General features: G+C 45.1%; 1 protein-coding gene across 2 annotated transcripts in view; it reads right to left on the bottom strand.

The window, feature by feature from the left end:
* Window positions 1-21,953, bottom strand: part of HERC3 (HECT and RLD domain containing E3 ubiquitin protein ligase 3) — a 43,427-nt gene extending 21,474 nt beyond the window's left edge. For both annotated transcript variants that reach the window (XR_007376794.1, XM_048943439.1), the window contains exons 1-8: window positions 21,846-21,953; window positions 19,001-19,257; window positions 7,173-7,332; window positions 5,650-5,726; window positions 4,298-4,519; window positions 2,272-2,363; window positions 1,111-1,241; window positions 367-527 (exon numbers count right to left, since the gene is read on the bottom strand). Coding sequence is in view for 1 of the 2 variants with exons in the window: in XM_048943439.1 (XP_048799396.1) it covers window positions 367-527; window positions 1,111-1,241; window positions 2,272-2,363; window positions 4,298-4,519; window positions 5,650-5,726; window positions 7,173-7,332; window positions 19,001-19,226 (1,069 nt within the window). In the remaining variant the exon portion in view is untranslated. The remainder of the gene's footprint in view (window positions 1-366; window positions 528-1,110; window positions 1,242-2,271; window positions 2,364-4,297; window positions 4,520-5,649; window positions 5,727-7,172; window positions 7,333-19,000; window positions 19,258-21,845) is intronic.
* Between the last annotated feature and the right edge of the window lie 1,634 nt (window positions 21,954-23,587).

The following is a 23,587-nucleotide window of genomic DNA, read 5'->3' as shown; positions in this document are numbered from 1 at the left end:
CTGCTTTGGCAGGGGGGTTGGACTCGATGATCTCTGGAGGTCCCTTCCAACCCCTACAATTCTGTGATTCTGTGATTCTTTGTTTGAGGACACAGGAGCTGGCAGTAGGGGAAATCTGTAATTTCTAAATAGCAGTGAGGTTGCTATATAGGTGAGAAACCAAAGCCCTCATAAATCAGTATTAAAACAGTGCTCAAGATCACCAAGTGTTGAGCTCTGCCATGATAAGACAGGGCACACAGATTAACAGAGAGCAGAGGTCACTCAGTACACTTACAGTGTAATGTCAAGGTGGTTTTAGATCAACATGGGTGAGATGAAGTGACTTATGCCCATCTGCTACTTCAAATCACTCATAATACATACCAGGTTTCCCTGAGAGTTGCCCATTGTGAGCTGCCCAGTGACCCTTCACCGGAGAGGGACACTTAACGTTGCAAGTGTGCCCAGTTCCGAGCTGGCCTCTTGTTCCACAGCCAAATGCATAGATCATTCCTGAAGAAGGCACAAAGGCTAAAGTGTGATGTCTGTAACAGAGATGGGTACAAAGTTTGGGCCATGTTTAATAATTAAAAGAAGAAAAAAAAAAGAACCTATTTATTCTCACTTCCCCCAGGCCAGAAGCTGGCGCAAAGCACCAGTGCTCAGCTTTTGCCACTTGATGGCACCACTTTATAGGATGGAAGTTTTTTCAGGTGGAAGTGACTAAGAGCAGCCTGCACTAGCTGGCTCATGTCAGGATAACAGACTGAATTAGCTTAGTCATTTGCTAAGCCTGCATGTGTAAAAGGCAAGAACATAACACTTATGTTACTAACTTCTCTCCTCCTGAAATAGGCTAGAATCTTGTGACCAAAAGGGGCTGCAGCCCTAGAGTCTGTCTTGACCATTAAAACGGAAAGGTGTCACATGCCTGGGGCGCAAGAAACAGCCTCAATTAAAAACCAATCTCCAATAGAAGGACTTAAAATTTTCCAGGGAAATAAAATTAACATTAACTTAATTTTGACACACACGATGCAAAAGCAAGACTATTCCTTCTATTTACAAGGCTCAGTGTCAGCATTAACCTCCACTGAAGGAAAATTTTTGACTGCACACAGTACTCACCTGCCACAAGCAATCTGGGATACTTCACTGCCCATCAGCTCAAGAACTCTTCGGGGGTTCACTTCATCATTCATGGAATCATGTCCCAGTTGCCCACAGGAACCTGCACCGAACGTGAACACCCCTCCACTCTGTTAGCAAACCAAACAGCATATTCTCCATTTAGGACCCATATCCCAGCAGCATCTCTTTGACTCCAGCTTCACTACGAGCTCAAGCTGAAGCAGAAATTGCTGGGGATTCCAAAGGATTCAGAAAATAAACTTGTGTTCTGCTAATGCAGCCACCAAACATCTAGCTTGCCATTCATCAGTGTCAAAATTATCTCCAGGTATACCTACAGAAGACAAGCTTCTCCCCACCATTACTAGATGAGCCTGAATCTCAGTAGGCTTAAATGTGGCTCAACAGCACCCATTTCCACTATACTATACATTCACCTCTGTCAGCTGCTGTTCAAATAGACTGTGACCTTTTTCCTTGAATGAGAATCACAATGGTGTTGTACAGTAGCTTTCCCACAGGAACCTCAAGATCAGCTCTTTCAGACTCAGTTTCAGTACAACAGAGAAAATTAAGGCACCAACCCAGGAAGCTGCACACCTACAAGTGGCTGGGGTGAGGCAAGAACTAAACACTGATCTTCCCAATGCTAGTCCTATTCTCTGTCTACTAAACTACACACTACTTGGAAACAGCAGTAGATTTGGAATCGAAAGCCTCTTGTAAATGCTGTGAGTGACTGGCAGCTCTCTGGCATTGAGACAGCACTGATGGGGCAGCCCATTCTGTCTGACTTGCCTTTTATTCTGAGTCACGGTAACTCTGTCTTCCAACACACCATTATGTTATCACCCCTTTGGATATTTGTTTCTTTTGTTGTTTTTTTTCTGCACAAAGCTCATTTCTTTAAGAGATTCACCTGAGTTTTACTCAGGCTGTCACGGATTACTAACATCTTCATTTTAAAAACAGCACTGGTTCATGTTGGCAGTGAATCTCAGAATAAATTATTAGACTATTTTCCACTTTGTCTGTTTTCCAGGAGTCAGATAAAATAAGGAACTTCGGTTTGTTCTTTTCCATCATTTCCTAGGAAAATAATGTGAAACCTTCAGGCAAGACAGCAGCAAGGGTTCCCAGCTTTTGGAACTTCTTTACCTTTGTTAGAACTGCTGTGTGTTCCTCTCCACAGCTGATATAAACAACCTTCTGAGACCGCAATAGCTTCACATGGCAAGGGGATTCTCGGTCTGCGTGGAACAAAATAAAGGAACTGTTTCATGAATACAGTCCTAAATGCCTGAGAAGACCACTGGCAGTCTGATTTTTAGACATATTCCACAACTTGGGTCACAATGAAAGTTTTAACAAACACTGGAAAAAAAAGCAGATCCTTAATTACTCCGCTTTTTAACAGATTTGCTCTGGTTCAAGAAAAGTGGGATAAAGTGAGGACACAAACTCTCATATAAACTCCACCTGCACTTACAGTGTGGCACTAACGACTAGTGTAGCCGAGCTACAACCATCCTCAGCCTCATGCTCCATTTCAACCCTTTGCTGATGATGACTGCTAACATTTGTTTCCAACACCATTTTTAAACCTTCTTCCCATACAAAACAATCCTGACGTGGGAGCAGCACACATGACAGCTAAATCCCAAGGTGTATTTAAATGCCTATTTTTCACGCTCTTAATTTTTGCTGTTCATGTTCACTGAGTAGAATTCTGTCTTATTATGACTCACTCACCACAAATGCCAAGTATTTATGACAGCATCACTTACTGAGTGTTAGCAGAGTATCATCTCTGGCCAACACTGTTCCACAAGCAGATGCCCCTTTTGTTTTTATTTAAGATAGCCCCATGTCAAAATAAACCTTCTCATATATAGAATGCAGCATTTCTAACAGTGCTGTGTTGAGATCACAAGCATCTATCTGTCAATCTGCAAGGAGGGAACACAGCTGATCTTATGCTAGGTCAACACTCTAGCTGAAACACAGCACAAGAGAACAGACCTGGAGCATTTTTGAGAGGGAGCAAAATATGTTACAAGTCTTACAACTATGTTTTATACTCATAAAAGTGCAAAGCAAGGTGAAATGATGTTTAATACGTCTGAGCATCCTGTGCTAAACTACAGGCTGTTTTTGAGTAATTGCTTTAAATATATGTCTCAGTAGGTAGAGTGGGTTGTCAAATTGCATCATTCCATTATACGTAGACAAAACATGAAGTAATGCTTTTCTCTTGCAACACACAGTTGTGTCCTACACAATCTAAACATTTATAAGCATATACACCTCTATATAAATAAATAAAATAAATAAATACATATATAAATAAATAAATTGTCCATGCATGCTGTACATCATGTCTATCTATAGACAATAACTTGCTCATATATCTAAAGCTACTCAGAAACTACGCAAAAAAAGACGAAGAGAATGACACAAAACTCAAAGAAAATCTTTCATTTACTTTTGCAAGTAGTAACAAATATATTAACAACAAGCAGGGGGAATTCGGGCTTTTCAGACTGGTTGTAGTGTCACATCCACTGCTTTTTTTTAGCTTTTATGAACCAGTCTTCAGGTCTGTTGATGAATGGGTTTCACTGAACTTGACCATGCAAAAAAACCCAACATACCACTGGCCCTGTGTGTCTCAAAGAATGTGCAATCAATAAACAATACATATTTTACAAGAACGAGACAATTTATGTTGCCATCATTCTGTAGCATACAGATGCTCACCAATCAAAACTATGCAAGCAAACCAGGGGATGGGTTCAGTCTCCCGCTCCACTTGGAGACCCTTTTTCACACCAACTTCAAACAAAGTATGGACAAAGTGTTTTTGAGGGAAGAATAAAAGAATCAAAGCATTTCCTTGGGTGCCTGCATCTTGACATTCAGATCTGAAATACTTTTTTTCTTTTTTTTTTTCTTGGATTTTCATTCCTTCACTCTCACTAGCAAACACAGGGGAAAAATGTGTTTCCTAAGAATGAAAATCCTGTGAAGTCCACCAAAGACTGTTTCTCTGCCCGCTCCTTCCAAAGGAGCTACCGAGGTCTACACATCTGCTCAGTAAAAACAGACTGCCAATGTGGAAAGAAAAGTGGCACTCAGCCAAAGAAACCCAGCCTTCTTTCACCTAGGAGTACAATTTTAATACCTCGTTCATCACTTAGTCCCAGCTGTCCTGAGCTGTTCTTTCCCCAGCCAAACACAGCTCCTGAGAGAGACAGGGCAAAACTGTGGGCTCCACCTGCAGCAACCTGGGCCAAAGGGATCCCATCAAGAGACTTGACACGCTGTGGACTTGCTTGAGAGGGACACTCTTTCCCCAAGCCCAACTGACCATAGCTGTTCTGCCCCCACGTAAAGAACTGGCCATCTGAAACAAACAAAGAAAGAGGATAGTGAATAAAAGCTAGTCAACAGGAAAGCAAGTTTGTCAAACTGAACAAGTACTAGTGCTGGGGGCTTCTCTCCCACCCAAATCTCATGATGCAAAAAGCAAGCAAGACATTCTTTGCTAAAATATCAGCCCAGTCTGGAGCCACAAGGTGAACACACAGCTGCATAACCAAGTGCAAAATACCATATGAGAGTGCTGTAACTTAAGCTGTGCAGAGTGGTCCACGTGTTGCATTCAGAAAGGGAACAGCCAAGGATAATTCTGACACAAAAGAACTAACTCCTCACATTTGTCTACAACGGCTGCTCCAAAAGTAATGCCTCCTTTCTTTTTTTTATTACGTTGGCCCACGATGTCAGAGGTAGATGTTGGTGGCAGGGAAGGAGAGGCTGAACCTTCCTGCCAATATTCCCTTACATTTTGCTGCTGCACTACAAATGGCAACAGAGGGGCACTCTGACAAAATGGGGCCTGACATGGAAGTGCAGATGAAGCAAATGTGAGGAACTGAATTCTTCCATGCAAAAAAAATGGCTCCCACTGACATTCATCAACACTTGCTGAACGTTTATGGACACCAAATGGCGGATGTGAGCACAGTGATGTGAGCTGGTGAGTGGTGCATTTCAGCAGTGTCCACAGCAACAGTGAGTCAACTCCACTGGTGCAGGCTTTTACAAGTATGGCATGCAGGCTCTTGTTTATTGCTGGTGAAAATGCATAGCTAATGGTGGTGACTATGCTGAAAAATAGCGTTTTGTGACTGAAAATTTGCTGTATCAAAAGTATTATTGTGCTCCTTGTATCTGTTGGAGTTTCCATGAAAATAATTAGGAGGCATTATTATTTTCCATCAAGATGGAAAGCTGTTAAGTGTTCTTGCCATCATTCAACAGTGAGGCAGTGGGCGGCCTGTGTGTAATGTTTCCCTTTTTGACAGTATTGGCAACACTCTTCTACAATATATGTGGTACCTGATCTACTTCACTGTCTTCCATTTGTCCTGAAAACAGTTGAGATAGGGATGTCCCTGGAAATAGGCCATCTTGGACATGGAGCAAAACAAGAGCAGAAATCTTAGTAATAAATAATGAACATTACAGTACCTGCTGCCAAAGCCAGACAGTGCCAGTTTCCACAGGAAATCTGCAGTATGGTCTGTTGGTTCAGTTTCTTTATCAGCCTAAAGAAGATGACATTTTAGAATAATCATCAACAAATACAGTATCGTGTTAGGTGAAATTATCATTTCCATTTGGGTATTTGTTCTAGACAGACATATAACCTGTGATTTTGAGAAGAGGAACAGAATCTTGGAGGTAACACTGATCACAGATGCCAATCTGCCATCTGAAGAGCTTTAGATGTCGGACTACCAACTCCAACTATTTTTACTGCTATAAAGAAGACTCTAGACATCTGAAAATGGTGAAAAAAATCTGGTCTCTCAGCATCTCTCCTAATATTCTTTTTCATGATTGACATTTTTGATGTCATTTGTCAGGAGCACAGAAGCTTCTAAGAGCTATAGCACCACAACCTCTTCATTGCTTTGCACAGAGAATAGCACATCAAGATTCAAGTTATTCCACAAAAATGTTATTTTTAAAATGGCACTATCACACTGGCATCTGAGCCAGTCTCTCTTTTTTATATCAGATCTGCCAGCAAGTAACAAGTTTTCTTCTCAGAGAGCCCTTCAGATCAAACAAACAATTATGCCTTAGCAATTGGAACTCTTTTTCTTTAAATACTGTCCCATGAATGACAGCCACTCTAGACCCACGTCCCAGACCTCCTCTTCTAGCTCTGCACTGGATATATAGATGCAGCCAGAATAAGAGACAGAACACATCTGTTATTAATGCAGCATGGTACAACATCATTAACTACAAACAGACCAGTTATCTTTATTATGGTAGCAAGCTGAGGCCTATAATCTGTGAACTGCTTTGGACGGAGGAGTCTTAGTCTCTGCCACTGGCCCCAACACCATCTACATGCACTTATTCTTAGCACTGTTACTGCTCTGAGACTGGTAAAATGCATTAAGCAAGTCAGTGAAGAAAACTGAGTACTTCCCTAACATTTCTGAACAACATTCACAGTTCAGAATTGCAATGGGCTGCTTTAGCAGCATTGCTGATAAGCAAAAGATACAATACAAACAATGCAAGAATTCCAGAGCCGAGGCACCAGCTCACCTGCCCGTATTTTTTGCCCATTCTTGAAATATGTCGCCTATCTCAGAGATACAATGCAATACAAACATACCACATAGCATTTTGATTTTGGGGTTCTCCCTCATGTACCTCCTGTCCTGCAGAAAACACTGTTATATTTTTCATTGAGGAAGTCGAACTTGCTCTAACTTTCTTCTCTGTGCCTCAAGCACCGAAGATCAGAAGGGCTGTCCTAACTGTACCTCTTCAGAACTTGTCTAGTACTCAAGGAGCGCTGAGAGAGAAAAGGAGCGCCAGGCTTGTACTGGTAAGTGGCAAGTGCCCAATTACCAGCCCTTTAAGCAAGAGCAACACTTCCACCAACTGTAGGCTGCAAAGTGAAAAACCCCTGATATAATACTTTCAAGTGGGTGCCGTAAGGAAACCCAAACCACTTGAAGGTTTACCTTGGTACTGTCACTGCATCTTCAATAGTGGTGAGGCCCAGCTGTCCATCGCTGCCTGCGCCCCAGGAGAAGACCTGGCCCTGGTCGCTGAGTGCCACACTGTGGGACTCTCCGCAGGCCACGTGCACTATGTGCTGCCCTGCCAGGGCTCCAATTGGTTCTGAGGAAAAACACAAGAACGCTTCCATCACAGGACTCATCTCATATCTACATGCAGACGGCAGGTCTGTAATTCATAAGCAAAGCCATTCAGATAGGCCCAGTGATGCCCAATTTAGTTATAAAACACTTCCTACACGAGGAAAGCACAAGACTGTACTGAAAATGAGTGGCTGCTGAGTTCTTCTAAAACCCTGACCTGTAAACTGCAGGATAAACGCAGGTACACGTCCTCAAGCACAACAGTCTACACACAGCCTCACAGATACCTGGAATCAAACAGACTTTCCAAATTTGATGTTTCCTAACTCAGTCTTGACGTAAGGATCAGGATGGACTCTGAAGTTTAAAAACCCTGTAAAATACATTTGGCCTTCCACACCTCATACGCCTAATGAAGACAAGTCATCCAAAAAAGTTAATCAATCCAGTCTTCTCTTGCTTTACTTCTTGATGGATGAACATATTACAACGCTCCCGGTACTAAGTTTGGAAGAGGCCCAACCCTATCAACTTACTACTGTTTCTATCACAGTAAGAAGCTCACAAAAAAAAAAGTAATGTAAAAAGCAAGAGGACCTTAGAGAAGAGTAAAAGCAAAAAATAAAATCTTCCTCTGGAAGATTGCCCACAATTTATTTTTCATTATTATGTCATCTTAAGCAATTGAAATAGGTTTGACAACTACTCTTACTACATCAACAATCAAATTTTATTCATTATGCAGACTTTTTACAAACAGGCATGAAAAAGTCTTGTCTTTCAGCAAAGCTCTGGAAATAGCACACGTCTGATGGAAAAAGTCTTCACAAGCCAAACAGAAGAAAGATGGAATTTTTCTTCCCTGAAAAAATGTTTCAGGGTAGACAAAGAAACATTCACTCTGCGCTACAAGGCAATGATTAGTTTTATTAAAAGTCCCACACTGATGTTCCACTTATCATTCTGTGAAATGACACCCCACATCAAGGGCACCTAGATATGTATCATTAACATACCTGGCACCAATTCAGCACACAGATCAACTTATATGTCTTAAATCGATTTAAAGGGGACAATTCCTAGGCTAGGAAACTCCTAGGAAGATTTGCCTTCTAAGTCTGAAAGTGTAAAAATGGGAAGTAAATTAAGCCTTAAAACATGTTATGGGAGAGAAAGGGACAATTCTTTAAACACGTTTTCTACACAAACAAAATGCTACATCAACATGCACTTCCTTGCTCTCAATTAAAAGCCACAGAGGCGCAGTTGATAGGCAGTGATCCCACAACACTCAGAAGGCCCTGAGTCTATTTCCCTCCCCACCATCCCAATCATCTGCTTGAGGGCTGTATGAAGAGCATTCGCTAGCAAAGACTGAGACAAAAAAGTTGCTGAGACAGCCTTCTCCTTGTCTATTGTTATGAGCCTGCCTGTACTGCTCACTGTACGAGGAATACATCTTCTTGGACATTCCTCTTCCAGTTGATGTACCTCAGAAGCCTTTCTTGCTCTTCTTTGCCCCCACTTGTGAAGTCTAGCTTCAGTTGGGCCTTGACCTTCTTGACTTTATCCCTGCACAGATCAGCAGCATCCTTATACATTTCCCAGGGTACCTGTCCCTGCTTCCATGCCTGTGCACTTTCTTCTTGCTCTCCAGTTTGACCAGTAGGCCCCAGCTCAGACATGCCAGTCTATTTCCTTCTTTTCCCAACTTCCTACGCCTGGGGATGAAGAGCCCTTCTGAACTAAGCAAAGCCTCCCTAAAGACCTGCCAGCTCTGCTTTGCTCCCTTGTCCTTGAGGACAGTTTACCAGGAGGTTTGGTTGACTAACTCCCTGAAGAGGCTGGAAGTTGGATTTCCTAAAATTTACTCTTTGCCCCATATCCCTCAGGATTGTGAACTTCACTGTGTGATCCCTGCAGCCCATGCAGCCTCCAATCCTGATATCACCAATCAGTATACTTGTGCTGGTGAGCAGCAGGTCCAGTATTGCAACCTTCCTGGTCAGGCTGTCCATTACTTCACTCAAGAAGTTGTCCTCAATGCATTCCAGGAGTCTCCTGGATTGCCTACAGCTCACTGTGCTACTTTCCCAGCAGATGTCAGGGAGGTTGAAGGCCCCCAGCAATATGTGAATCTGCAGTCAGGATACATCCTGTAGCTGGAAAACAGCAGCATCAACAGGCTCCACTTGATCAGGTAGCCTATAGTAGACATCAACTACAAGGCTCCCTTTGTTGCCTTGACCTCTTAACTTTCACCCACAATTTACACATAAGCATCGCCTGGTGGCCTGTTTTGTATTCATCTGCATATATAATTTAGGGATCCTATTTTTAAACATGAGCTCTAAACAACCAGCACCTTCAAGGACCAGTCAAGGTCAATCACAAACAAAAGACATCTCAAGAGCAGATGTTGCTACAGTCTCCTCTCAGTGAGAGAGGCTCCCTCAGACATGGAAAAAGCTGAGGTACTCAAAGAGCGCTTTGTCTCAGTCTTCAGGAGTGGTCATGCCTCCCATGTCCGCCAGCATCCTGAACCTCTAGGTGAGGGTGTGAGGAGTGGATTCTGTCCCACTGTAACAGTGGAACAAGTCCAAGATGTCCTCACGCAATTGAATGTATACAGATCCATAGGGCAGGATGATATTCATCCTAGGGTTCTGAGAGAGATGGCTGATGCGGCTGCTGAGCCACTCTCCATCATATTTGAAACACCATGGCTGTCAGGTGAAGTCCCTGGTGACTGGAAAAAGGGAAACATTACTGCCATTTTCAAGAAAGGGAGAAAGGAAGACTTGGGGGACTACAGGCTGCTGAGCACCACCTTTGCTCATGGGAAGATCATGGAGCATGTTCTTCTAGAAGTATACATAGAAGCTATTTCTATTTCTAACATATATTTCATACATATATTTTATTTCCAGAAGCTATGTTAAGGCACATAAAATACAAAGAGGTAATCCAAGATAGCCAGCACAGCTTCACTATGGGCAGATCATGCCTGACCAATAAGCTAACTTTCTGATGATGGACTGACAGCACCCATGGACAGCAGAAGGGCAACAGATGTCATCTTTCTGGACTTCTGCAAAGCCTCTGACATGGTCCCTCACCCCCAAATTAGAGAAGTATGGATTTGAAGGATAGATTGCTCGATGGATTAGGAATCGGCTGGCTGGTTGCAGCCAAAGGATGGTGATCAGTGGTTCTGTGTTAGGGTGGAGGCCAGTCACAAGCAGTGTCCCTCAGGGGTCAGTGGTGGGACTGGTGTTCTTCAACATCTTCATCAATGACACAAGTGATGGCATCAAGTGCACCCTCAGCGAGTTTGCAAATGACACCAACCTGAGCAGTGCAGTCGATACATTGGAAGGAAGGGAAGCCATCCAGAGGGACCTGGACAGGCTGGAGAAGTAGGCCCATGAAAACCTAATGAGGTTCAACAAGGCCAAGTGCAGGGTGTTGAACCTGGGTTGGGGCAAAATTCTTGAGAGCAGCCCTACAGAAAAGGACTTGGGGATCCTGGTGAATGAGAAGCTGGATGTGAGCCAGAAGTGTGCGTTTGCAGCCCAGAAGGCCAACCGTGTTCTGGGCTGCATTAATAAAGGGGTAGTCAGCAGGGAGATGGAGGTGATAGAGGTGAGCCTCTGCTCAGCTCTTGTGCGACCCCATCTGCAGTACTGCGTCCAGGTGTGGGGAACCCAGCAAAATAAAGACATGGAGCTCATGGAATGGGTCCAGAGGAGGGCCACTAAGATGATCAGAGGGCTGGAGCACCTCTTCTATGAAGAAAGGTTGAGAGAACTGGGCTTGTTTAGCTTGGAGAAGAGAAGGCTCTGGGGAGACCTCATTGTGGCCTTCCAGTACTTGAAAAGAGCGTATAAACAGGAGGGCGAAAGCCTGTTATGAAGGTAGATAGTGATAGGACAAGGAGGAATGGTTTTAAACTGAGACAGGGGAGGTTTAGATTAGATATTAGAAGGAAGTTTTTAACACAGAAGGTGGTTACACACTGGAACAGGTTGCCCAAGGAGGTTGTGGATGCCCCATCCCTGGAGGCTACGATTCTGTCAGAAAGACAGAAACATCATATCCACTACTGCACCTGAAGGAACTGGAGCACCTTGGGGAGATGGCAAAAGACTCTTTTGATGACCTTCCATCCCTTTCTTTTTTCAAAACATGAAGTGCTTTGGTAGTTGGTATAAATTTTTGTTATTTTCCAGAGTGTCACAGCATTATTATTCTCTCCTTATAAATGATGCATCACCGCATTCAGATAAAGGGTGCAACAAGTGAGGTTTGTTCTTAGTATTGTGACTTCAGTATAAAACTGAGCAGAACAAAACCCTGGGAGCAACTAGAAAGGATTGCAGGAGATGTGCAATGCTGTTCCAACATGTCATAAAACTCAGAAAAACAAGTTCTAAGAAGTACGCACTGACCCAATCTTTTATTTCTGAAACCATCACCTGTATAATATAGCACCAACACCCAGAAATCATTCATCAGTTCTTCATATTTAGGAGTTCCCATTCTCACTTCTTTTTGCTGTCCATTTTCTGTCAGCATAAACAGACATACCAAGGTTTGACTTCCATTGATCTCTGCCCTGTCAGATCTTATCAAAAATGGATAAAAAATTCAGATCTACACAAAACTCCTTCAGGACAGCACTCTTCTGGATCATGACAAACATGGTTCCCAGAGCTATTTTCCTGCCAGTCTGTGGACTGCAGGCTCACTCCATCTAGCAAAAGCTGGAAACAGGTGGTACACGTTTTTGTAAGACATCTCTTGACAGCACTGGAAACTGCAGTAAAGCAAGGCAATGACGGAAAAACCCTTGAAAAACCCATCTTCAGACTGTAGCTTCTCAATTTAGAAAAGAGGGCTTCTACTTTGTCCCCATGATGTTGAAAAGCTATGCTACACGATCTTCAGTGTCTAACACAACTGGAAGCACAATGCCCTCAATTACATGGCACTGGTTTGGAGGTACAGGCAGTGAATTACTGATCATAATCCCCTAGTAAGTTTATCAGACTGCTGGTACATTTCCAACACATAGGTTCCAGCTCCTTGCAAGACAAGCTTTTGCTAGAGGACGTGGCAGAATCCTTCAGCCATACGTGTACTGTGATGTACATGGACAGCACCAGATGGCTTCTCCTGTCTGAAATCAATTTAGAGCCCTGAGGTGACACCTTCAGTGGCAAAATCTGGATTTCTTCCCTAGTGGGAAGAAGCTGATGCTTGGAAGAGTTCCAACTGATTTCAGCTCTCTTGGATACCTATCTGTATGGGAACTGCTGAATCACAGCCTGAACCACTGATTGATCACCTGAGGCAAGGACTGAGTCAGCCACGGGAGCACAGGCGAAGGCAATTCAGCTGTGTGACCGGAAAAGGTGGAGCCTGGCTGCACCTCTCCTAGATCCCATTTAAGGGCTGAATGCAGCTGGGAAAAGTTCTCTTCCTTGAGATTGCTGCTTTTGGAGTTTTTCTGTAAGCCTGGGATGCAGGTGAGTGTTTCATTTATTTTTCATTATCTCTTTCTAGTTCTCCAACCTGTAAAATACCAGCCTAATCTCACCACTCTGTTAACTGTATGTTTGTTAAGTTTACACTACCCCCAACTCCTTATGTCCTTCCCAGCTTGACAGTAGGCAAACGGTCATCCTGACTGCTTCTCTCTGTGCAGGACAACCTGGAGATCAGGCCAAGCCAGCACAGTTTCATGAAAGACAGGTCCTGCTTGATGAACCTGATTTTCTTCTAATATCTAGTGATGTGCCTGGTGGATGAGGGAAAGGCTGCTGACGCAGTCTAGACTTTAGCAAAGCCTTTGAACTGTCTCCCATAGTATCCTCCTGGAGAAGCTGGAAGCCCATGGCTTACACATATATATTCTTTGCTAAGTAAAGACCTGGCTGGAGGGCAAGCCCAGACAGTGATTGTGAATAGAGTTAGGTGTACTTGGCCAACTTTCATGAGTGCTGCTTCCCAGGGGTCACTAATGGAGCTTGTCCTCTCCAATATCCTCACTGATTACTTGAGTGCATCCTCAGTAAGTTTGCAGATGACACGGACTTGGGAAGAAATACTTATCTGCTTGGGAGTAGAAAAACCCTATAGAGGGATCTAGTCAGGCTGGCTTGCTGGGCTGAGGCCAATGGGATGAAATTCAGTAAGACCAAGTGGCAGATCCTGCACCTCAATTATCAACAACCCCATGCAAAGCTATAAGCTCAGGGCAGAGTAGCTGGAAGACAGTGTAGAGGAAACAGACTTGGAGTTGTTAGTCAACAGTCAGCTGAACATGAGCCAGCAGTGTCCCCAAGTGGCCAATGGCATCAGAAAGTGTTGCCAGCAGGAATAGGAAAGTGCTCGCCCCTGTGTACTCTGCCTGGTGTGGCTGCATCTCTAGTGCTGAGTTCAGTTTTGAGCTGTCACTACAAGAAAGACATTGAGGCTTTGGAATGTGTCCAGAGTAGAGCAATTAAGCTGGTGAGCAGTCTGAAGCAGAAGTCTTGTGAGAACTGGCTGAGGGAGCTGAGATTGTTTCTTCTCAAGGAGGCTCACTGGAGAACTTACTGCTCTCCCCAACTACCTTAAGGGAGGCTAATCTAATCCTGTCAGCATGTAAGGAAGAGCAGGCGTCAAGACAGCTTCTGTGGCTCCATTCACGCATCTCTGGTGCTGTTTGTCAGCAGTAATAAAAAAATGGCTCGGAGGAAGGCCTGGAGAAAAGCTTCAGGAATACACATGGGTGATGACAGAGTGCCTTCACTAGGGTTAGGTGCATGACACATGCAACGCATAGGCAGCTGGAATGACCATGCTGACAGCACAAGTCTCAGCTTGTAAGGGTGTGGGAAGAATCCAGCTCTGCACCTGCACAGAACAAGAGCAGATCCCTCTGCTTGCTCTGTCCCTAGCAGCGCATCACCGAGATGCTTCTGTACATGGAGCTCCTGGCTCTGTTTCTAGGCTGTAGAGTAGAACTGCCCTCTTCTTCTGCCTGCTGTTTTCACCTGTGCATGGTAACCCATTTTGTCTTGCTATGGATCAAAAGCTCTGAAATAGGGAGCAAGCTAATATTTATATCAGAATGCAACTTCTCATCACTTCTGTCAACTGCAGTTTACCAAATCCATTATGGACACTGGGCTTTACAAGTCCAACTGCAAACATTGAGGTCATCCTTTTGTGAACTGAGGGAAAGGAGCAGATATGGACTTTTTTTTAATCAGAACCAAAATTCCTAAAGAGAAACTCGTAGGACATCTGGCCTTTCTTAGTTTCTACGCGTGGGTCTGTTACTACTACACTCACATCAGGAACTGGAACAGCAGTCCCATCAGAGGGACTGACAACAGCAGCACTGGTGTTTGTAAGGCTGATCATTTGGTTAGAGAGAAGGAATGTAAATACACAGCTGACTAACTGAATAAAAATGGGGGGAAAAGACAGCAAAGGACAAACTAGGGCAGATTAAATTCAAAGGAACGAGTTCCACATGAGTAGGAACAGTGGCAAGTGTCAGTGGCAGTAAGCAAGGACAGCAGGTCGGGGAGAAGGAAGAACAAGCCCTTCACTGTAACTCAATGCCCACACAGAGGTTACTGCAGTCATGTGACAATTCCTGAGCAAACCTTATTAAGGCAAAAGAAAAGGGAACCAACATAAAATGGGCATCTCCACTTAAGAAGCAGCACTCCAATCTCCCAATGCTGCTATGAAGAGAGACCTGTTTATTTCTTCCCTGCAGTTTTCCCCGAAGTGCAGCACCACCTCCTTCCTGCAGCCCTAATGCAGACATGCAGTACACACACTGAGGGCTCAACAACCCAGTACAGCCTATTCTTGGGGCTCAGCCACTGCCCTAGGAGGTAGAAAGGAGGTAAGATAGGACCTGACTCTTATCCACCTGCTGTGCTCAATCCTGCATGCCTCTTTTTGCAACTGGATAGGTGCTATTTCCCCCATCTTTTCATGTTATTGGAGCAGTCTTGCACAGCAGGACATATTTTGCCTTCACAGGAGCATTTCTTATTTTCTTCTAGTAGGGAGGCTAGTTCTTCCAAGTGCACTTGGAAGCCCCAGGCTGACTGAGGAGGGTGGAATTTTCAAAAGCACCTGGTGTGTTCCTTGCTTAGTTCCTGCTTAATTCCATCCTGCAGTGATTTGCACAGGGACAGAATAAAGTCACACCAGCACAGTGCAGACTCCATACACCACATTTGTCCTTGCTTTCAATGACATTACAATCTACTGCACAAGCACGGACTGAGAAGAAGTCTGCTGATAGGTAAAAGGAGGAAATTAACAGTCCTATTTAACATTTACAAAAGCATTTTTATTTATTATTAGGCTTAGTAATTTTCAGAAGTACAGCAGCTTAATGTCATTTGAACACATCATCTTTTGGGATAATAAAAAATACATTTAGAGAGTACATGATGAAGTCTAACCCCAATTCATAAATTTATCAGACAGCTTTTGAAGAAAGCTTTCCCTGAAAACATATGCTTTAGCAACAGTACTTCAGAAATAAAAATGGAAGGCGTTAGCTGAAAAACTGTTCTCTCAGCTTGCTGCTGGATGTAGAGCAAAAGTAGATTGTGATTCCTGTCTATGCTTCACTTTTTTTGTTTTCTTCAGAAGATAAACTGGCCTTTTGGATGTTTAAAGGAATAGGAGTATGATGCTCATGTGGGGCCTGTACAAGTGACCCACTTGAACGCTCAAGTACAACACATTACCACAAACCTTGGGAAACATGGAATATTTTGTGCTTCTCCATTCAAGGACATGCTGCTTAGTCACTTAACAGAGGGTACCATGCACGTCAGGCATTGTCAAAGCCCAAAGAAGTGCGCAGTTCACAGAGCAGAAGAAAGATCAGGAATGTGCAGTGATGTTATGCTGGAGAAATGCAGAATGATTACATGTAAGATTTGAAGGGCATTCTGGGAAAAGTACAGATGCTCTTATCTCCATTCCTTCTTCAGGAGCTTACATAGGCAGTCAGCTGCCTAAAAGGCAGGTCAGGTGTTAAGAGTAAGCATTTCTTCAGAGCTCTGCTGCAGGAACATCTGTTTTCGTCTAGCAGCCAGAAGTGTCTCAAGTATTTGATTTCTGGAAGTTTGATACATGCTGAGCCTCAGCTCTGTGCCCAGATGGGAACAGAACTGTCTCATATCTTTTGTGAAAAGTCTGTTTTGTGGTATTTTCTGGCTCTTGTTTCAAACTTTGTGCAGAGAAAGGAAAAGAACACAAAATTGGAATGAGTGGTTAATATACCAATGCTGCCAATCCAGAGGGATCTGGAGAGGCTGGACTTATTCCCTTCCATTGTTTGTTCCAACAAACACAAACTCTGCCACTTCTGCTCCTGCTCTGGAGCAACCCAGGCTTCCCACATGGCCTCCTCCCAGCCAGCAAGAGGTGAAAAAAGGAAGATCCATACAGGCAGTCTTTACAAACAGGTCACACATCTGAATTATTAGTTATTATGCAGTTTACTATTAAACATATCACAGTGAGCATCAATGCCTCTGATCACTTTAGCACCATGCTGAAGTTCATCTGCATTTACATTTGGAAAGTCACTGTGTTCAGAGCAATCCAGGTGACCTGGATCTACTGAAATTTGACTTAACATTTGTTGCTGCTTCATCTGTGAGCAGATAGATTTCACATCAACTGAGGCAATGCCACCCCGCAATATCTGAATCCACACAATCAATTTAATGCACTTTAACACTTGATGATGCTCAGAAAATTAATACTAACTCAGACTGATTTCTCACAACAGTTGACTCCTAACCAGGAAAATCTCTGAACTGCTTCCCTTAAAAAGTAAAAGCAGATGAAAGGGCACTTCCAGAAGAGAAGACTATACTGACTCATTCAGCGGAGTGCATTCATTTTAGTAATTTGTTTCTTGCAGTAGAGAGGAACCAAAAAAAGAAGGAAAAAAAAAAATCACCTAACCAGTTGCTATTCTATCTCAGCACTACATCCTCAAGCTCAGCAAATGTGATAATAAACACAGCTTTTTAATTAAGAAGTCTTCCATCTCAAAAGGTGCTAAAAGACTGCTCTAAGAGGAGCTCTTGAAACAACTGAAAGGGCTCTGCAGAGGCTGCCCATAGGGGACAGTTGGTGTTGTGTCACAGGGAGCAGACAAAAGCCCACTTCCAGCTGCCTCCCTTGACTAGGCAGAGCCTCAGGTTCACACTGCAAAGGTCAGAACAAAGTAGCAGCAAGATTCCCATTCCATACATCTCCCCTTTTCCCTTCCTTAGAGGCACACTAGAAACTTTCCATCACCTTCAACAGCTCAGGGCCCTCTGTCCCACACATACCTCTCTGTGCAACTAATAGAGTAAGAAACATGATCTTTGGCATATCTTCCTATACAGAAGCAGAGACTGACTTCATTCTTTATAGGGAAGGGAAAACTGAAAAGTGAGATATGCATTCTTCTTGTTCCTATTTGCATAGAACTGAAAAGATCAGTTCCTGATGCCACAAGCCAAAGTGGACCCCCACAAGCCATGTCTGGGATGGAACCCTCCTCCAGTTCGTTGTTACTAATGAAGCTGCTGTGGCGGTTCACCAGGAGCTAAAAAGGGAAGCTATTCCTTTATAGCACATCCCTCCCACCTGCCCTAGGCAGCAGATGCATCTAGGCACAGATACAGCCTGCAGTGCTGTGCTGAGGGAGAAGCACACATTTTCACGTGTGGTCACAGGCTCCTCAAAAACCAGCACTGCAGGAACTCTCAGAATGAACGGAACACGTAGGATAAACTAGGAGTTGGTGTCACATCCCAATCTCTTTAGTTGTCTGCACTGCAGGAAAAGCAAGAAGACAAAAAGTCTAGGTCAACTCCTTTAATCCTGCAGTCTCCTCTAATTCAACATCTACTTCCTCATGATTGAAAGAAAAGGACAAAAGACACCCCAAAAAAGGACACTGGAATCAGTCACGTCAGATCTGCAAGTACATAAAATTGCTATTGCTCTTCATTTAGTGCATCTCCTGTATTAGTCACAAAATAACAAGGTGGGCTACAGAAGCACTAAGCCTACAGAGGGTAGCCAACAGTAGGAGTAAAGATTGCTCAAGTCTAATTACTCATGGGAGGATTTTTATTATGAAACAGAGATACTTCTGTTTTTGCTACATGCCAAAACAAGTTAACAAAAATCAAATAACAAGGCCAACATTAAAAAAAAAAAAAAATAGTCCATAAGAACAGCTTCAGGATTTACAAAAACAAATACACCGTCAAACTACTGTTTGCTCTTGGTGTAAGGACACAGCCCAACTGCAAAGAAAGCAGAAGACACTCGAGGCTCACAGCCCTCTCTTCCCCGTTACAATTGGGCACCCTAATGTCAAATAACAAACATGTCCACACCATCGCCACTCTGCCTCTTGATACATTTTCCACACAAAGTGAGCAGACTTGTCTCCCCACCCATGCTGCTCAGCTGTCGCTTTCCAGAGGCAGCAGATACAATCCAGCATCACCAGGTGAGACACAACCTTCAGCTCAGTCAGCTGCTCCAACTGCATGGCACTCAGCACAAAGCAGCTTCCGTCACTTTCTCAGTCTGCCAGCCTCAGCCACTTAGAAAGCACACACAAGTGACACACTTACCTGGCTTGCTTCCTTCACTCTCGTGCCCCAGCTGGCCTTTGGTGTTCAAACCACAGGTGTACACTTCCCCATCTTCCAGCAGGAACACCGAGTGGTTTCCTCCGCATGCCACCTCCTTGACATTTCTGTCATGAATGAATCCATACACCTGTGGTTCGGGAATGATGACCTGGAGGTTGCTGCCTATCCCAGGTTGTCCAAAAGATGAATAACCCCAGCATAGCATTTTCTCTCTTTTCAGCAAGTCATGTATTCTCCTGGGAAGAGAAACAGGGAAAAGGGCATGGATGAAGCAAATACCCAACAAGTAATCCTACACAGATGAGCTGATCTGAGCAGGAGGGGCAAACAATTAAAAAAAAGCTTAGCCAGTACAACTATCTTGCCTGGGGACTGACAACAAGAAGGCATTTCTGCCATTGCACAAAGTAGAGCCAGGACAGCTCATTTAGTTACTGAGTCAGCACCTTCAAGCACTGGTCACCTCCATCTCTAGGGCAGTGGGAGTGCCCTGAAATCCTGCAGACCCAAGCAGTTCTGTTCTTAGTACAGCAGGACTGTATCATTTCTGATAAACTCAGATTAAGAAGCAGTTTGAACAACTTAACACATTCCTCCAACCTAAATGTGTATGTTCACACGCACACACATCTATGCTACAGCAAGATTTTTGAATAAAAAGCAGTTCACACAGAGCAGCACAGTGGTAGCACAGCCTCTGACAGCAACAGATAAAGCTCTCATGTCACTGCCTTTTGGGCTGTGTTCAGTGAAACTCAGATTTCAAAGAATGCAGCAATATAGGAAGGGAAAAAGAAACAGCAGTAGGCAAGAGGACCATCTCACTGCACAGTCTAAGCTTAGACAACAGCTTTCCAACATGTAAGAGCTAGGCAATCAGCCCTCGTTTCCTCATTCCAGAATGAGCATCTGAAAGAGTTTATTGACACTTCCTTGTACTCCCATCCTCATTATGCTTGGGCCATTTGTTAAACATGTTGCATTAAGACGACATGGAGAATTCCTCTGCTTGAAATAGGAACTGATTATAACCCTTCCCTATTTTGTAAGCAGAAAGAAAAAAGAGCAGAGAAAAAGAAATATCCTAGACATCAAGCTTCATGACTCACCATGGCAAGTTTTAAACTAAGGCAATTTACTGCTGCAGCACTCACTACGTCAGCACAGGATCTAACACCACAGGTAACCTCTGAGGCATCACCACAGATTCCACAGCAAAAGGAGATTTCCCCACTCAGACAGGAAACACACGCATGCAGCTCCCAAAGCCTGGTGCTAATTCAAGCTGCATTAGCCATAAAGCCTTCCATAATCTGAGCCCTAAGCAAGGGGTGCTCGTCTCCTACCAGCTGCCCTCACCCGTGGCTGTGTCCTGTCACCAAGTGCACTCACCTCCACCAAGGCAGGGCCGAGCCAAGAGAGACAGAAGATGGAACCTCTACAGCTGGAAAATGCCATCTTCTCTCACAAACTTCTTGCTAAGGTCTCTTACTAGGTGCTCCAAAGCATGCATTGTAACCTATTTACTTCTAACAGCCTCTATTCCTTTCAAGCACAGCTCAAGTCATCCACATTTCAGGACAGTCACTGAGCAGCTCCAAAGCACCCCCAGTTTATAAAGCAGGTTACAGGGCTCAACGTAAGCCAATGGCTGTGCTCAGATGCCCTCGGCACATCAGCCCAACGGAAGTCACCACTGGCTACTCCTGACACCAAGAATAGGGACGCAGTAACACTGAAGTCATGCACATGCTTATGTTTTAAATGACACAATAGCTATATTTATAGAGAACTTCATAACCTGCCTCAAAAAAGACTGCCACCTCTCTCAGCCTGAGGAGTTATCACCTTACAAAAGATAAAAGCAGCTTCACAATTAAGAGCAGCCACCCCGAAGCTCACACTCCCTGTAAGGGGATGCTGCTGATTGTACCACTCTACCACTCCAGTGACTCTGTACATCACGAGCTAAATTGTAATTTAGGATACCTCACTAGAAGAGTTTCTGAACAGTCTGCTCCCCACAGGTCCCAGTCGTCTTTCCAGCTGCTAATTTCATTTAAAATGCTAAAAATACCTTAACTAAATTAATTGCTGGTGTTCGTTTTCCACATGAGAAGCTGCTGCACTGAGCAGGGGGAGCCAGGGGCAGGTCTTTCCTCGTGCTAAGACACGGCTTGAAGGAGCACCTCTTCACTCTGGAGCAGAAGCCAACACAGCCACTTTCCGTCTGAGCGCACGGGCACACCCAGATGTTTTCCAAAGGCCTGATGTGCCATGTATTTAATTTAGTTATTCCAAAGACACAGCACATTTCTAAAACCACGACTGCTTTAACGCTTGTGTGGATGTTTTTCCCCTTCCAAACGCAAAGACAAGTCAATAAACCATACGCTCGCGGAAGGGCAGCGTCCTGGAACACAAAGCTTCAAATGAAGCTTCACGCTTCGTTTCCCATTCTGGCCAAGGCAGCAACTCAGCCGGCAGCGCTCCTGTACCATCGCGGCCGCACAGCGACGGGATTTATCGCCGCTCGCTGCCATCGAGCCCCTTTCCCTTCCAGCTTCGGCCGGCCCGCCGCCCGCAGCAGCGCAGAGGAACGCGAGGAGCGACGGGGAACGATCGCACCCGGGAGCTGCGCACTTCTCGCTGCCCCACGCAGGAAGCCGGCCCCAGCCGTCAGCCCCTCCGCCCGCCTCCCAGCCCTCGCGGCGCGCCCGCGGGGACGCAGGGCGCCCGCTGGGGCACTCCGCGCTCGCGCCCTCCGCAAGGGGCTCCTCCGCAATATCCATACCACCCGATCACCCCCGGCCCCCCAATTCACCTGCCGCTGCCGCCGCGGCGACGATCAAGTCCGGCCCCCCACCGCCGCCCGCGGGAGTAATGGCTGCTCGCGGCCAATGGCCGGCGCCGGGCGGGGCGGCGGGCGGCTCCCTGCGGCTGCCGGGCCCTTCCCTCACCGCGAGGGCCGCAGCGGCGCGGTGTGCCGACGTGACGGCAGGCTGGTGAGCGCGCCGTGCGGACGCGTCGGCAGAGGAATCTGTTGCTGAAACCCACCGCTAACTGCGCGCGTTTCGAGTCCGTGCAGAGCTCTCAAGGCCCGTCCTCGGTAACGGTGTAAAACGGCAAACCCGCCCAAGTGAACTGGGGGCTTCCGCGCGCTTCGTTGCGCGCGGCTCCCTCTGGAGGCTCCTCTGCTCCCGCGGGCAGCCCCTTCGTGACGGCTCCATTTGGCAGCGCCACGGACTTCACTGTCCCTGGTTTTCCAGGCAGAATCGGGCAGCCAGCGCTCGGGCCTATGCTCCACTGCTGGTAATGGCTGCCCCAAGAGGTCAAAGGAAGCTCGCCCTTTCCTTAATGGCTGAGATCATCCTGCTGAGAAAAAGAAGCTCCTTCAACGTGAAGCTGAGTTTATCCGGACAGCAGGTCAGAAAATATCCAGAGATGCCCAGATCTACACCTCATCTTAATTTATCAATCATCTATCTCCTGGCCCAAGCAGCTAAGCAGCTGCCCAGTGTCAAGAGCTGCATGGATGTCAGTGGTGGCATATGACTTGGCAGCTTTCAGCTGCCCTGTCAGCCCTCTTCTGGTGGGTATTTTCCACCAGAGCCCTTTTCTAGGTGCCACTGGCAGTCTTCTGCTGAAAGGGATCAGCCAGGGATTGCTGCCCATGCCAGCAGCCAAGGTGGGGTCTGGCTGCCAGCCATGGAAGTGGTTTTTCTGTGTGGTGCATCCTGGCCGCCCCACATCCGCTCTCCATCCGCTGCTTTGCAGAGTTCCTGCACATCTCTACAGGTGACGTTTGGATCAGAAGAGCAGTCTAAAAAAGTCCCACTGTAGGTTCAATACACTTGTGATACCCGTGTAAAGCCTTTTAAACTCACAACTGAGTATCAGGCTCACTCACATTGTATTTCTTCACATATTTTATAATAAGCACTGCTTCAGAAAATGTAGATGCAGCTCAGTGCTCAAAGTCATTTCAGAAAACGACAGAGTGCTCTATTCTACTCCTTTGGAAAGTCTTTAATAAAAGCAGGGCTTATTTGAGGACAAATTAAAAATAGCCATGAAAAGTACTCTGGGATTTAATCTCCCATGTGCTGTTGCATCATAAGGAAATTCCTTCAGGCTCTAAATAAACCTATTATCATTTAATCTCTGGTGGGTTGTTTCGAAATCTGAACAGGATACATCTTTTACGGACTTGCAGAGGACAGAAGATCACTCTGGATTTCCACGCCATAACAGAGGCTTAGAAAAGCATTAAAAATAATTGAATAAATGAAAGACAGGATGAAGCAGGCAGAAGCAGGCTGCTAAAGAGCAGCAGCAGGCTAAGCTGTGACAACTGTCAGCTGTCATGGTGTGGTAGCATCAGCTAGGGTGGGATGGTGACTCTTTTCACATAATATGGAAAGAAAGACACCTTGAGCAGACCACACAAACTTCTTTTTGAAGAGGCTGCCCAGGGCACGAGCACGTGTCCCTTCTGTGCCACTGGGATGACAGCTGGCATCCTCTGAGCCACTTGTGCCCCTCTTCCTCTCACCACTGCTGCGT

Source organism: Lagopus muta, chromosome 4, assembly GCF_023343835.1.
Source record: "Lagopus muta isolate bLagMut1 chromosome 4, bLagMut1 primary, whole genome shotgun sequence".
NCBI classification, from domain to species: domain Eukaryota; kingdom Metazoa; phylum Chordata; class Aves; order Galliformes; family Phasianidae; genus Lagopus; species Lagopus muta.
This window is presented reverse-complemented; position numbering and strand designations above follow the sequence as displayed.